This window comes from Oncorhynchus kisutch, linkage group LG17 (genome assembly GCF_002021735.2).
Source record: "Oncorhynchus kisutch isolate 150728-3 linkage group LG17, Okis_V2, whole genome shotgun sequence".
In the NCBI taxonomy this organism is placed as follows: domain Eukaryota; kingdom Metazoa; phylum Chordata; class Actinopteri; order Salmoniformes; family Salmonidae; genus Oncorhynchus; species Oncorhynchus kisutch.
Window position 1 is genome coordinate 23,084,496 of NC_034190.2, and position 15,118 is coordinate 23,099,613.

Genomic DNA, 15,118 nt, shown 5'->3' on the forward strand with positions numbered 1-15,118 from the left:
TAGCCATCCTCGCTTCCCCGCCCCACTCAACGAGTTGATGTTTCTCGAGCATACCTATCAGCGCCATCAGTACATGTGTCGCTAGCCTAGAAAGTCGGTTTCAAAGAAGCATTGCCTGTTTATTGTGGAATAGAAAAACCGTTGCGAACTGATAAGTGTTAGTTTATTTGTTTTCAGTTATGAAGTTGCCAGATGAGCAGCATCCTTCCTTGGAGATTAGAGATAGGTCGGATTTGCCAACCCCTTTCAGAAATCCTTTCGTTCACGAGTTACGATTCACCCCCTTGGAGAAAATCAGGGTAAGCAACCGTTTAACTTTTGTTGAAATCGTATTTCATGAACATTCAAATATGTTCTAATGTTATATTTTGCCAGCCAGTTGGTCAGTTAACGGCACTCTGTGCTACAGTAGCTATTAGCTAACTAGCATGCTAGTTAGGTACCTGATGTTCTGCACCCACCAAGTTTTCTGTGCGTTTCAAGCGCGCCGCTGCATGTTATGGTCGAAGCTGGTAGCTAGAATAATTGGTATATATTGACCATGAACTACATGTAGGGACTAAACTAAAATCTATACATATGGTGTATTTTATGGAGATTTGATTATATCAAGAAGAGTTTTAATTTACATAACATCAGAGCTAACTTTTTTGTAGCTATTGAATTGGTGATCTTGATTCTCGTAATTTGCATTTCAAACGTTTGCAGTGGATTTCCATGTCCAATAGCAGTTAACTGTAAAACTGTCCTAAATGACTGGGCAGCCTTCACTGTTCAATGGAGGTTTGCCAACCGTGGCTTTTGAATAGATCTGGGTCACACAAAAAAGGTGTTTGAGCCAAGGAATGGAAAATTGAGTCCCTGTGTTTACATTAAATGTTCCATGTGTTGTCTTTTGCCCACCTCTCTCCCTCTGTCATCTCCTCTGTCATCTCCTCTGTCATCTCCTCTGTCATCTCCCTCTGTCATCCTTCCATCCTCAATTCAGTTCAAGGGGCTTTATTGGCATGGCAAACATATGTTTACATTGCCAAAGCAAGTGAAATAGATAATAAACAAAAGTGAAATAAACAATAAAAAATGTACAGTAAACATTATACTCACAAAAGTTCCCAAAGAATAACGACATTTCAAATGTCATATGTGTATATACAGTGTTGTAATGATGTGCAAATAGTACACAAGGGGAAATAAATAAACAGAAATATAGGTTGTATTTACAATGGTGTTTGTTCTTCACTGGTTGCCCTTTTCTTGTGGCAACAGGTCACAAATCTTGCTGCTGTAATTGCACACTGGTATTTAAAAAAAAAAAGGTTTTGTATTTATTTAACTTTTATTTAACTAGACAAGTCAGTTAAGAACTCATTCTTATTTACAATGACTGCCTACCAAAAGATCTCCTGCGGGGATGGGTTCTGGGATTTAAATATAAAATACATAAATAAAAAATATAGGACAAAAAACATGCATAGGCACTTTAACTTTACATATGTACAATGTACCTCAATTGGGCCGACCAACCAGTGCTCCCGCACATTGGCTAACCGGGCTGCTTCTGCATTGTGTCCCGCCACCCACCAACCCCTCTTTACGCTACTGCTACTCTCTGTTCATCATATATGCATAGTCACTTTAACCATATCTACATGTACATACTACCTCAATCAGCCTGACTAACCGGAGTCTGTATGTAGCCTTGCTACTTTTATAGCCTCGCTACTGTATATAGCCTGTCTTTTTACTGTTGTTTAATTTCTTTACCTACCTATTGTTCACCTAATACCTTTTTTGCACTATTTGTTAGAGCCTGTAAGTAAGCATTTCAAATAAACTTTGATTTGATCACGACAAGAGCGACAACACTACATAAAGAGCATAGCAGCAACACAACATGACAACATAGCAGCAACACAACAACATGGTAGCAACACAACATGGTAGCAGCATAAAACAGGGCACAGACAACAGCACAAAGGGAAGAAGGTAGAGACAACAATACATCACACAAAGCAGCCACAACTGTCAGTAAGAGTGTCCAATGATTGAGTCTTTGAATGAAGAGATTGAGATAAAACTGTCCAGTTTGAGTGTTTGTTGTAGCTCGTTCCAGTCGCTAGCTGCAGCGAACTGAAAAGAGAAGCGACCCAGGGATGTGTGTGCTTTGGGGACCTTTAAAAGAATGTGACTGGCAGAATGGGTGTTGGATGAGGGATGCAGTAGATATCTCAGATGGATAGGCGAGTTTATCAAAATGGGATTTGTTTTGGAATTCTTTGTGGGTCTGTTTTTAATCTGAGATAAATATGTTTCTCTGATCATACATTTGACAGGAGGTTAGGAAGTACAGCTCAGTTTCCACCTCATTTTGTGGGCAGTGTGCACATAGCCTGTCTTCTCTTGAGAGCCAGGTCTTCATTCGGCGGCCTTTCTCAATAGCAAGGCCATGCTCACTGAGTCCCTACATAGTCAAAGATTTCCATAATTTTGGGTCAGTCACAGTGGTCAGGTATTCTGCCACTGTGTACTCTGTTTAGGGCCAAATAGCATTCTAGTTTGCTCTGTTTTTCTTTAAATTCTTTCCAATGTGTCAAGTAATTATCATTTTTGTTTTCTCATGATTTGGTTGGGTCTAATTGTGTTGCTGTCCTGGGGCTCTGTCGGATCTGGTTGTATTTGTAAACAGAGCCCCAGGACCAGCTTGCTTAGGGGGCTCTTCTCCAGGTTCATTTCTTTGTAGGTGATTGCTTAGTTATGTAAGGTTTGGGAATTGCTTCCTTTTTAGGTGGTTGTAGAATTTGTAGATAATTAGTGGGTATCTGCATAAATCTGTTCTGCATGCATTATTTGTGAATTCTTGGTTGGTGAGTGGAACACCATTATTTTTGTCTTACTGAGATTTACTGTCAGGGCCCAGGTCTGACTGAATCTGTGAAGAAGATCTAGTTGCTGCTTTTGGCCCCTCCTTGGTTGGAGACAGAAGCACCCGATCATCAGTAGACATTTGACTTCAGATTCTAGTAGGGTGAGGCCGGGTGCTGCATACTGTTCTAGTGCCCTCGCCAATTCCTTGATGTACATGTTGAAGAGGGTGGGGCTTAAGCTGCATCCCTGTCTCATCCCCCCGTCCCTTTGGAAAGAAATGTGTTTTTTGCCAATTTTAACCACACACTTCTTGTTTGTGTACATGGATTTTAGAATTTTGTATGCATTTCCCCCAACACCACTTTCCCATGCATTTGTATAGCAGACCATCAAGCCAAATTGAGTCTAGCTTTTTTGAAATCAATAAAGTATGAGATAACTTTGCCTTTGTTTTTTTGTCAGTATAGGTGTACAGGGTGAACACGTGGTCTGTCTTCCTGTAATTTTTAGTATAAAGACAATTTGACATTTGCTCAGTATGTTGTTTTGGCTGAGGAAATGTACGAGTCTGCTGTTAATGATAATGCAAAGGATTTTTCCAAGGTTGCTGTTGACGCATCACCCCCAGTAGTTATTGTGGTCAAATTTGTCTCCACTTTTGTGGATTGGGCTGATCAGTCCCTGGTTCCAAATATTGGGGAAGATGCCAGAGCTAAGAATGATGTTAAAGAGTTTAAGTATAGCCAATTGGAATTTATGGTCTGTATATTTAGTAATTTAATTTAGGATACCATCAATCCCACAGGCCTTTTTGGGTTGGAGGGTTTGTATTTTGTCCTGCAGTTCATTCACTGTAATTGGAGAATACAGTGGGTTCTTGTTGATTCTAAGATTTGTATTTGATCATGTATATGTTTTTGCTGTTTGTTCTTTGTTATAGAGCCAAGAAGATTGGAGAAGTGGTTTATCCATACATCTCCGTTTTGGATAACTCTTTGTTAGTTTAGAGTTTTCCAATTTTCCCAGAAGTGGTTAGATTCTATGGATTTTTCAATTACATTGCGCTGATTTCTGATGTGCTGTTCCTTCTTTTTCCGTAATGTATTTCTGTATTGTTTTATTGATTCACCATAGTGAAGGCGTAGGCTCAGGTTTTCTGGGTCTCTGTTTTTGGCTGGATCGGTTTCTCAATTTCTTTCTTAGGTTTTTGCTTTTGTCATTGTTGTTAATTTTCTTAGGCTGTCTGCTTACATTTTTTTAGATTTGATAGGGAAGCTGAGAGGTCAAATATACTGGTTAGGTTTTCTACTGCCAAGTTTACACCTTCACTATTACAGTGACACCTCTCCCTCTATGCTCCCTCAATTTACCTGTCTCTTCCTCTCTCTGTGGATCTAGTAAGAATAATTGACTCTGTGCCATTATGTGATGGTCAGTCAATCACCAGATCAATATGGTCACATGCACACAGCTGTCCCCTTACTCTCTGTTTAGCCTTTCACACACAGCCTTGGGGCTTGGACATGCAGTTGTCAGTATCTGACCATGCTGCATAGGACAGAATGGCTGTAGCAGACGGCATCATTCAGCAAATTATATATTTTGCTTGCACCAAGTCTGTGTGTAGCTAGTTAGTATTCTGATGAGTGTGACGTGTGGTTTGTCCTGTTGATGTTACCAGACATAACTTACTACCATTACAATAACGTTTGACAGTGTACCAATACTCGGCTAGAGTTCTTTCTGGAAGTGCAGGAAATGTGGTTTGTCCCGTTCCTGGCTTCATGGCCTCTCTGCTCTCTCACAGCCCCAGGACCAGGGTGTGTCCCAGTCACTCATCCATATACTGTTCACTACAGCAACGCTCTCCAATCCTGTTCCTGGAGAGCTACCCTCCTGTAGGTTTTCACTCCAACCCCAGTTGTAACTAATCGGATTCAGCTTATCAACCAGCTAATTATTGGAATCGGGTGTGCTAGGTTGGAGTGTTTGTTTGTATTTTATTTAACCAGGTAGGCCAGTTGAGAACAAGTTCTCATTTACAACTGCGACCTGGCCAAGATAAAGCAAAGTAGTGCGACACAAACAACACAGAGTTACACATGGACTAAACAAACGTACAGTCAATAACACAATAGAAAAGTCTATATACAGTGTGTGCAAATTAAGATTAGGGAGGTAAGGCAATAAATAGGCCGTAGTGGCGAAGTAATTCCAATTTAGCATTAATACTGGAGTGTGAACTAGAGGTTGACCGACTATGATTTTTCATCGCCGTGTCCGATTATTGGAGGACCAAAAAAAGCCGATACTGATTTAATTGGACAAATGTAATAAATATTTGTAATAATTACAACAATACTTGAATGAATAATGATCATTTTTATTTGAACTTAATATAATACATAATCTATTTAGTCTCAAATAAATAATGATACATGTTCAATTTGGTTTAAATAATGCAAAAACAAAGTGTTGGAGAAGAAAGTTAAAGTGCAATATGTGCCATGTAAAAAAAGCTAACGTTTAAGTTCCTAGCTCAGATATATGAAAAGCTGGCGGTTCAATATTCCCAGTTAAGAAGTTTTAGGTTGTAGTTTTTAGATTGTAGATATTATAGGAATTATGACGCGTCGACTATTTCGCTCTATACCATTTGTATATCGTATAGCTTTGACTATTGAATGTTCTTATAGGCACTTTAGTATTGCCAGGCAAATCTTGTGAGTTGATAGGCTTGAAGTCCTAAACAGCACTGTGCTTCAAGCATTGCTAAGCGCTGCTGGTAAAACGCAGTCAAGTGCTGTTTGAATGAATTCTTACGAGCCTGTTGCTGCCTACTACCGCTCAGTCAGACTGCTCTATCAAATATCAAATCATAGTCTTAATTATAATATAATAAAAGCAGAAATACGAGCCGTTGATCATTAATATGGTCCGGAAAGTATCACTTTCAAAACAAAATGTTTATTCTTTCATTGAAATACGGAAACGTTCTGTATTTTATCGAATGGGTGGCAACCCTAAGTCTAAATATTGCTGTTACATTGCACAACCTTCAATGTTATGTCATAATTAAGTACAATTCTGGGAAATTAATTACGGTCTTCACACAGTTCGCAAGGAGCCAGACGGCCCAAACTGTTGCATACAGTGCCTTGCGAAAGTATTCGGCCCCCTTGAACTTTGCGACCTTTTGCCACATTTCAGGCTTCAAACATAAAGATATAAAACTGTATTTTTTTGTGAAGAATCAACAACAAGTGGGACACAATCATGAAGTGGAACGACATTTATTGGATATTTCAAACTTTTTTAACAAATCAAAAACTGAAAAATTGGGCGTGCAAAATTATTCAGCCCCCTTAAGTTAATACATTGTAGCGACACCTTTTGCTGCGATTACAGCTGTAAGTCGCTTGGGGTATGTCTCTATCAGTTTTGCACATCGAGAGACAATTTTTTTTCTCCCATTCCTCCTTGCAAAACAGCTCGAACTCAGTGAGGTTGGATGGAGAGCATTTGTGAACAGCAGTTTTCAGTTCTTTCCACAGATTCTCAATTGGATTCAGGTCTGGACTTTGACTTGGCCATTCTAACACCTGGATATGTTTATTTTTGAACCATTCCATTGTAGATTTTGCTTTATGTTTTGGATCATTGTCTTGTTGGAAGACAAATCTCCGTCCCAGTCTCAGTTCTTTTGCAGACTCCATCAGGTTTTCTTCCAGAATGGTCCTGTATTTGGCTCCATCCATCTTCCCATCAATTTGAACCATCTTCCCTGTCCCTGCTGAAGAAAAGCAGGCCCAAACCATGATGCTGCCACCACCATGTTTGACAGTGGGGATGGTGTGTTCAGGGTGATGAGCTGTGTTGCTTTTACGCCAAACATAACGTTTTGCATTGTTGCCAAAAAGTTAAATTTTGGTTTCATCTGACCAGAGCACCTTCTTCCACATGTTTGGTGTGTCTCCCAGGTGGCTTGTGGCAAACTTTAAACGACACTTTTTATGGATATCTTTAAGAAATGGCTTTCTTCTTGCCACTCTTCCATAAAGGCCAGATTTGTGCAATATATGACTGATTGTTGTCCTATGGACAGAGTCTCCCACCTCAGCTGTAGATCTCTGCAGTTCATCCAGAGTGATCATGGGCCTCTTGGCTGCATCTCTGATCAGTCTTCTCCTTGTATGAGCTGAAAGTTTAGAGGGACGGCCAGGTCTTGGTAGATTTGCAGTGGTCTGATACTCCTTCCATTTCAATATTATCGCTTGCACAGTGCTCCTTGGGATGTTTAAAGCTTGGGAAATCTTTTTGTATCCAAATCCGGCTTTAAACTTCTTCACAACAGTATCTCGGACCTGCCTGGTGTGTTCCTTGTTCTTCATGATGCTCTCTGCGCTTTTAACGGACCTCTGAGACTATCACAGTGCAGGTGCATTTATACGGAGACTTGATTACACAGGTGGATTGTATTTATCATCATTAGTCATTTAGGTCAACATTGGATCATTCAGAGATCCTCACTGAACTTCTGGAGAGAGTTTGCTGCACTGAAAGTAAAGGGGCTGAATAATTTTGCACGCCCAATTTTTCAGTTTTTGATTTGTTAAAAAAGTTTGAAATATCCAATAAATGTCGTTCCACTTCATGATTGTGTCCCACTTGTTGTTGATTCTTCACAAAAAAAATACAGTTTTATATCTTTATGTTTGAAGCCTGAAATTTGGCAAAAGGTCGCAAAGTTCAAGGGGGCCGAATACTTTCGCAAGGCACTGTATACCCTGACTCTGCTTGCACTGAACACAAGAGAAGTGACACGATTTCCATAGTTAATATTGCCTGCTAACATGAATTTCTTAACTAAATATGCAGGTTTAAAAAATATATACTTCTGTGTATTGATTTCAAGAAAGGCATTGATGTTTATGGTTAGGTACAGTTGTGAAACGATTGTGCTTTTGTGAAATTACCCGTTTGGTGTAGTTGAAGTAGGCTGTGATTCGATGATAAATTAACAGGCACTACATTGATTATATGCAACGCGGGACAAGCTAGTTAACTACACATGGTTGATGATATTACTAAGTTAACTAGTGATTATGTGAAGATTGATTGTTTTTTATGAGAACTTTAATGCTAGCTAGCAACTTACCTTGGCTTCTTGCAGCCACAAGGTCCTTTTGACGCTGCACTTGCATAACAGGTGGTCAGCCTGCCATGCAGTATCCTCGTGGATTGCAATGTAGTTGGCCGTAATTGGCATCCAAAAAGGCCGATTACCGATTTGTAATAACTTGAAATCAGCCCTAATTAATCGGTCGACCACTAGTGTGAACCTACAGGACAGTTGATCTCCAGGAACAGGGTTGGAGAGCCCTGCTTTACAAGGTCAGGAAACTGGCCTCCATTTTGGCACAGAACATTTTGTGCCAGCAGTGGAAGATAAACACGGCAAACAAGTTTCCTCCTGCAGCAGGAGGCATGCTTTACACACACAAACTGCACACAGAGACAAGGGGCAGAACATGACTCGATAAAGGAGCAGAAATGATTGAGACTCTGGAACAGCGTTCAGCTTCTGAATCTGGTGCTAATTATTTCAGTCTCTGGATCTAGGCCAAGCCTCAGGAAATGTGCATTTCTATTCAATTGTATCATGAGCACGTTGACCTTTAAAAAAAAAATGTATTTCTGAGAAGACAGTGTATCCAGTTGCATGTTTCTATCAAAGATTACATCTAAATGATTGTTAAACTCAGATCAAGGTCATAGTTAGACTAGTTGGACAGAAAGGTGCTGGAGGCTACTTGGGCCTATCAGAGATGTGAAGGTTGCTAGTTGAGTCTGTAAACTGTAGCAGGTGTCTAGTCTTGTTCTCACTAGCCTACTACCTGCTGTTACTGTGAAGGTGTCAGGGTGTTTTCTGTTCTATGTACACACACGTGTTCATTTAAGAACCGTCTCTCTCTGCTTGAACATAAATGCTACTTCCCTTCGCCGCTGACAACAGATCCTTATGACTGGGTGATGTGTGTGTCTGTCACACCAACACGTGTAACCACATTCCTCCCTCAGGCCTCTCTCGCTCTCTCCCAGATGTCCTGTTTTGAAGAGGAGGTTACAAAACAACAAAAACACCCCATATGAATTAACGTCACAATGAACCAAATAAAGATGTCACTCACTTATTGAACAGCTGAGGGGTCTGTATTGTAGTGACTTGTCTCTGCCATTTTGCCTAATGATAGTCTTTGCATTCTTTGAGGTGCCTGTTTGTGTGTGTGTGTGTGTTATCATTAGGGTTAGTTTTGTATTTGTAGGATCCCCATTAGCTGCTACAAATTCATAGCTTTAACTAATTATGACAAATGTTAAGAAAATGTTGAGCAATGTAATAAAGTAATGACTTTTCAAATAAGTTACCTTACACGCTATGTTGGCTGACAATTTGTTCCTTAAGAACCACATAGCATATCATTACAGCAGTATATACCGGTATGTTAGCTAGTTGCCTAACGTTAGTTAGCTACTTATACATCAAACTTACCAGTATATTAACTATATGCTATCTAACTACCCAACGTTTATTGACCTGATTATTCCCGTCATTCTTAGCTTAGCTAAATGGTATAGTCATTGTGCGTTCTCAATGGACATTCGGGTGCTTTCATAAATTCACTCTGTATATCTACTCCGATTTCAGATCACTCTCTTCTGAGTGCAGCAGAGTGCAGACTAATGCATTTATGAGCGCTCCATGTCCGTTGAATATGGCTGCTGTTAGTAAACGTCGGCAAAAAAGCGTAATTAAGTTGTTGCCAGCAGCACAGTTGGTCACCAACGCTATGGATAACATGACAACTGCCTAACCAGCTCTGCAAGTGCAAGTAAAATTGTCAGTGGTCTCATTTGTCTGGAAGAAGCTAGCCAACGTTAGCTTGGGTGCTTGACTGCCGCTGTAAGGTCAGAACGCTCAAATTAACTCTACTCCTTGGCCGGTGCTTCCAGTGTGCGCTCCGAGAGTGAATCAGTTTACAAATGGACGATCTGACAACAAGCTCTGAATTTACGATTATTATCGATTATTTAGGCTAAAAACAACTTGAGGATTGATTCTAAACATCGTTTGACATGTTTCTACAAACTTTACGGATACTTTTTGGAAATTTCGTCTGCCTCTTATGACCGCATTTGAGCCATTGTTACTGAACAAAACGTGCCAAAAACTGGAGGTTTTTTGATATAAAGAGGGACTTTATCGAACAAAACAAACATTTATTGTTTAACTGGGAGTCTTGAGTGCAACCATACGAAGATCATCAAAAGTAAGTGATTCATTTGATTGCTATTTCTGACTTTCGTGACTAGTCTACTTGGCTGGTTACTGTTTCTAATGTTTTGTGTGCTGAGCGCTGTCCTCCGATAATCGCATGGTTTGCTTTCGCCGTAAAGCCTTTTTGAAATCTGACATGGCGGCTGGATTAACAACAAGTGAAACTTTGTTTTGATGTATTGCACTTGTGATTTCATGAAAGTTAAATATTTCTAGTAATTCAATTTGAATTTGGCGCTCTGCAATTTCACCGAAAGTTGTCGAGGTGGGACGCTAGTTTCAGTGTTACTTGCCTCGACATGAGCACAGAAGTTGTTTAGCTCAACTTGTAGGCACGTGTCACTGGGCGGCTCTCGGCTGTGCTTCCCTTTTTGTAGTCTGTAATAGTTTGCAGGCCCTGCTACATCCGACGATGCACATATATAAAATATATATATATATATAAAATGTGCATGAAAACGAGTAGTCTCTCATTAAATTACATCAAACACAAGAGGTCCCTTCGTTGAAGAATCCCCATTGTTGACCAATCACCAACGAAGGGGAATAGACTTCGGATACTGAACTTCGGCTACTGAACTTCGGCTTGCCTCGAAAGAAGTGTCGAAGACCAAGCGAACAAAGACATCACGTCATAATATATGCACAAACTGTTTGGGATGGGAAGCATGCAGACACCCTTTTTAGAGCATTAGAACATCTTGACCATGTTCTGTTATAATCTCCACCCGGCACAGCCAGAAGAGGACTGGCCACCCCACATAGCCTGGTTCCTCTCTAGGTTTCTTCCTAGGTATTGGCCTTTCTAGGGAGTTTTTCCTAGCCACCGTGCTTCTCCACCTGCATTGCTTGCTGTTTGGGGTTTTAGGCTGGGTTTCTGTACAGCACTTTGAGATATCAGCTGATGTACGAAGGGCTATATAAATAAATTTGATTTGATTTGATTAGAGGGCAGCAAGATGCTTGCCTGCTGGGTGGACTCCACCCCTATGTGTGTTTGTGTGTGTAGGGGGGGAGATACCCACCCCTAAGAGTGCGTGTGTGCATTTGTCCGCATGTGTAGGGGTTGAGAAGCCTTTCCCTAATGGCCCTTGCCAACCCTGGAGGAGGGAAGTGTGTGCCGTGCATTTTAAGGAAACAAAAGGCTTGCATCTAGTCTCTCTCTTGCATGCCTCCTCTCTCTCTCACACACACGTCCACTGAGTCTCCTCCTGAATATTTCACACCACAAAGCTTTCCTTTTTAACTCCTTGAATCCTCCCTCACAACCAACATGGAGACCAGCTCACAAGAGTGCCAGTTGTAGAACACAACCCCTCGCTCCTTGCCCTAATCCTTTGGAATTAGCGGAAATGAAGGGTCCAGATAGGTAGAGGTTGAAATTACCTTCATTTTGAAACTCATCTGAAAATCGAGGACAATTTTAATTTTATCTCCTGATCTCAATGACTTCACCAGCCAATTCTATATTACACTAGCAAAATCATTTTGGGGGTTATCTTAGGGAGGAGAAGAGAAGGAATTGAGTCCCCTGGGAAATGAAAGAAGACCACATTGTAATGTAGGCAGAGGGAGGAGAAGAGAAGGAATTGAGTCCCCTGGGAAATGAAAGAAGACCACATTGTAATGTAGGCAGGCAGAGAGAGGGGAATTGAGAGGGGGAAAGATATATTTATAGAGAAAGCAATAGAGAGAACCGTGCATTATTGTGAGAACAACACCCTACTGTAACAGACAGAAGAGGGATAAGAGGTCTCCAGATGATCGGTAGAAGAATAGAGGGGGGTGGGATCTGAAATGACAGTGGGCCTTGACATTGTGACCCTGTTATTTGGAGTGATGGCATGACATACAACCATATTCCTTCTAAGGGCGTGACGGGTCAATAGTTATCTGCTTTGACCTTAATGATGTAAGCATAAATTAATTCGATACTAAATGAACTTATTTGTTATTTAAACCTGAAATCACATTGGATAGTTTAATTTAAAAAAATGTTTTCTAGCATTTCTGTATGAGCTGTTGTGATCATGCTTACATAAGGAGCATAGAGTAAACAAGGAGAAAGCTAGGAGGGATGACTAGCTGTATGTCTGTCATTGCTGGATGGTCTTCTTCAACAGAGCAGTTCTTTATGGGTCAATCCAACTTCACAGAGAGATTCTTTCCCTGATGAAATGTGATCATTTGTACCTCTGTCTCCCTCTGTGTTTTTCTGAATGAATGCATCACCATTTGATTCAGTCTCTCGCTCTCTCTCTCTGCTCTTGCCCCCCACCTCCCCCCTTTCTCAGATTGGTGTGATGACTGTGACAGTGTTCCCAGTACGGTTGTTCTTTGCAGTGTTCCTCATGTTGCTGGCCTGGCCCTTTGCCTTCGCTGCCTCTCTGGGACGATCTGAACTGGCCGTGGAGACCGAGACCTGGTGGAGGAGGTGTGTGTGTGAGAGAGAATTATATATCAATTCCAAATAAAATTTTATTGGTCACATACACATGTTTAGCAGATGTTAATGCGAGTGTGTTGAAATGCTTGTGCTTCTAGTTCCGACTATGCAGATATATATATATATATATATATATATATATATATATGGCCTGTCGCGTGTATATATAATATATATACGGCCTGTCGCGTGTATATATAATATATATATGGATATTGTCGTCATGCCGTAATTGCATTCTTAAAGAGATTCTCTGGTAATTGTGTGTACTTTTTAGCCAGTAGTTCTGAAAGTTACGCTCACTAGCCAAAAGTGGTCCCTGAAAATTGAGTACTATGTCACATGTACAGATATGTGAACCAGGTCATTGCTCTCTCTGCTGTGTGTTCACCTCTGCTGTGCTGTCACTCAAATGGTGAGGGGGCTGAAGCTCATTGATGCATCCAGCCCAAAGTGGGAGGTTTACAAAAATACATAGAAGTTGCCAAAGTTCCAGAGCATGTCTTTAATTGACTTACCTGTGTAAATGGCAGTTAATCAGACATACCCTCACCCTGTCTCGCTCTTGCTCTCTCTCTCTCTCTCTCTCTCTCCTACAGGATCTGTGACATAGCCCTGAGGGTGCTCATGCGAGCCATGTGGTTCTGTGGAGGTTTCCATTGGGTGACGGTGAAGGGGGAACCGGCCCCGCCCTCGCAGGCGCCCATCCTCACCCTGGCCCCTCACTCTTCCTACTTCGACGCCATCCCCATTACCATGACCATGGCCTCTATCGTCATGAAGACCGAGAGCAAGAATATCCCCGTCTGGGGTAGTGAGTAGTCATCCTCATCATCTTCATTAAATACCATTGTCTACCTCGTTCCCTTCTCTCGCGCTCTCTCCCTGCCTCTTCCTCATTTGTCAGGCTTTTTTAGTCTGTCTCACTGTCTAGGGAAGTGTGTACTGTAGCCTTCATTTTCATTCTCTCTGGTAGTATAGTCTTCCTCATTTCTTTCTGTCTCCATCAGGGCCGGTGAGAACCAGTCTTCTGATAGATACTGACTGATGTGAGTTAGTGAGGTTATCAGACTGGACATGAAGGGGGAGGGGAGGGGAGAGAGGTAGAGGTGGTGAGACCAGGTGTTAATGATTAGCATATTCTGGGTTATCTCATAACATTCTTATTATTAGTCATAATGCTGTGCTAATCACTAATCTCTCTATCATCTCTCTATTTCCCTCCCTCTCTTATCCGTCTCACTCCTCCCCTTCTCTCCCTCTTCCTCCCCCTTCTGTCTCTCTTCCTCCCCCTTCTCTCTCTCTCTCCTCCCCCTTCTCTCTCTCTCTCCTCCCCCTTCTCTCTCTCTCTCCTCCCCCTTCTGTCTCTCTCTCCTCCCCCTTCTGTCTCTCTCTCCTCCCCCTTCTGTCTCTCTCTCCTCCCCCTTCTGTCTCTCTCTCCTCCCCCTTCTGTCTCTCTCTCCTCCCCCTTCTGTCTCTCTCTCCTCCCCCTTTTGTCTCTCCGCTCTCCCTCTTTTGTCTCTCTTTCTCCCTGCCCCACCAGCTTTGATAAAGTTCATAAGGCCAGTGTTCGTGTCGCGGTCGGACCAGGATTCTCGTAGGAAGACAGTTGAGGAGATCAAACGCAGAGCCCATGCTGGAGGGGAGTGGCCTCAGGTAACACACACACTGCCTGCTTGTGTTAACGTAAAGACCAATCCTCCTCAATCTTCTATGTCAAATGAAATGTACTGTGTGTGTGTGCAGATAATGATATTTCCAGAGGGGACATGTACCAACAGATCCTGCCTCATCACATTCAAGCCTGGTATGTGTTCTTCTTTATGCTGACCAAGCTCTCATACCCTCGCTCTCTCTGTGTCTCGCTCTCTCTGTGTCTCGCTCTCTCTGTGTCTGTCTCTCTCTCTCTGTGTGTGTCTCTCTCTCTCTGTGTGTGTCTCTCTCTCTCTCTGTGTGTGTCTCTCTCTCTCTCTGTCTGCGTGTCTCTCTCTCTCTGCGTGTCTCTCTCTCTCTGCGTGTCTCTCTCTCTCTGCGTGTCTCTCTCTCTCTGCGTGTCTCTCTCTCTCTGCGTGTCTCTCTGTGTGTCTCTCTCTCTCTGTGTGTCTCTCTCTCTCTGTCTCTCTCTCTGTGTGTCTCTCTCTCTCTGTGTGTCTCTCTCTCTCTGTTGTGTCTCTCTCTCTCTCTGTGTCTCTCTCTCTCTCTGTGTGTCTCTCTCTCTCTCTCTGTGTCTCTCTCTCTCTCTGTGTGTCTCTCTCTCTCTCTGTGTGTCTCTCTCTCTCTCTGTGTGTTCTCTCTCTCTCTCTCTGTGTGTCTCTCTCTCCTCTGTGTGTTCTCTCTCTCCTCTCTGTGTGTCTCTCTCTCTCTCTGTGTCTCTCTCTCTCTCTGTGTGTCCTCTCTCTCTCTCTGTGTCTCTCTCTCCTCTCGGGTGTGTCTCTCTCTCTCTCTCTGTGTGTCTAGTCTAAGAGTCT

The 15,118-nt window shown here is 42.0% G+C and overlaps 1 protein-coding gene across 2 annotated transcripts in view; it reads left to right on the forward strand.

Annotated features, from left to right (window-relative positions):
• Window positions 1-15,118, forward strand: part of lpcat1 (lysophosphatidylcholine acyltransferase 1) — a 44,169-nt gene continuing 29,051 nt past the window's right edge. Inside the window, exons 1-5 of one of the 2 annotated variants that reach the window (XM_031793369.1) lie at window positions 1-299; window positions 12,499-12,638; window positions 13,250-13,464; window positions 14,194-14,306; window positions 14,397-14,457. In XM_031793369.1, the coding sequence (XP_031649229.1) occupies window positions 180-299; window positions 12,499-12,638; window positions 13,250-13,464; window positions 14,194-14,306; window positions 14,397-14,457 (649 nt within the window). In that variant the 5' untranslated portion in view covers window positions 1-179. The remainder of the gene's footprint in view (window positions 300-12,498; window positions 12,639-13,249; window positions 13,465-14,193; window positions 14,307-14,396; window positions 14,458-15,118) is intronic. The other variant, XR_004203565.1, reaches the window with a different exon arrangement.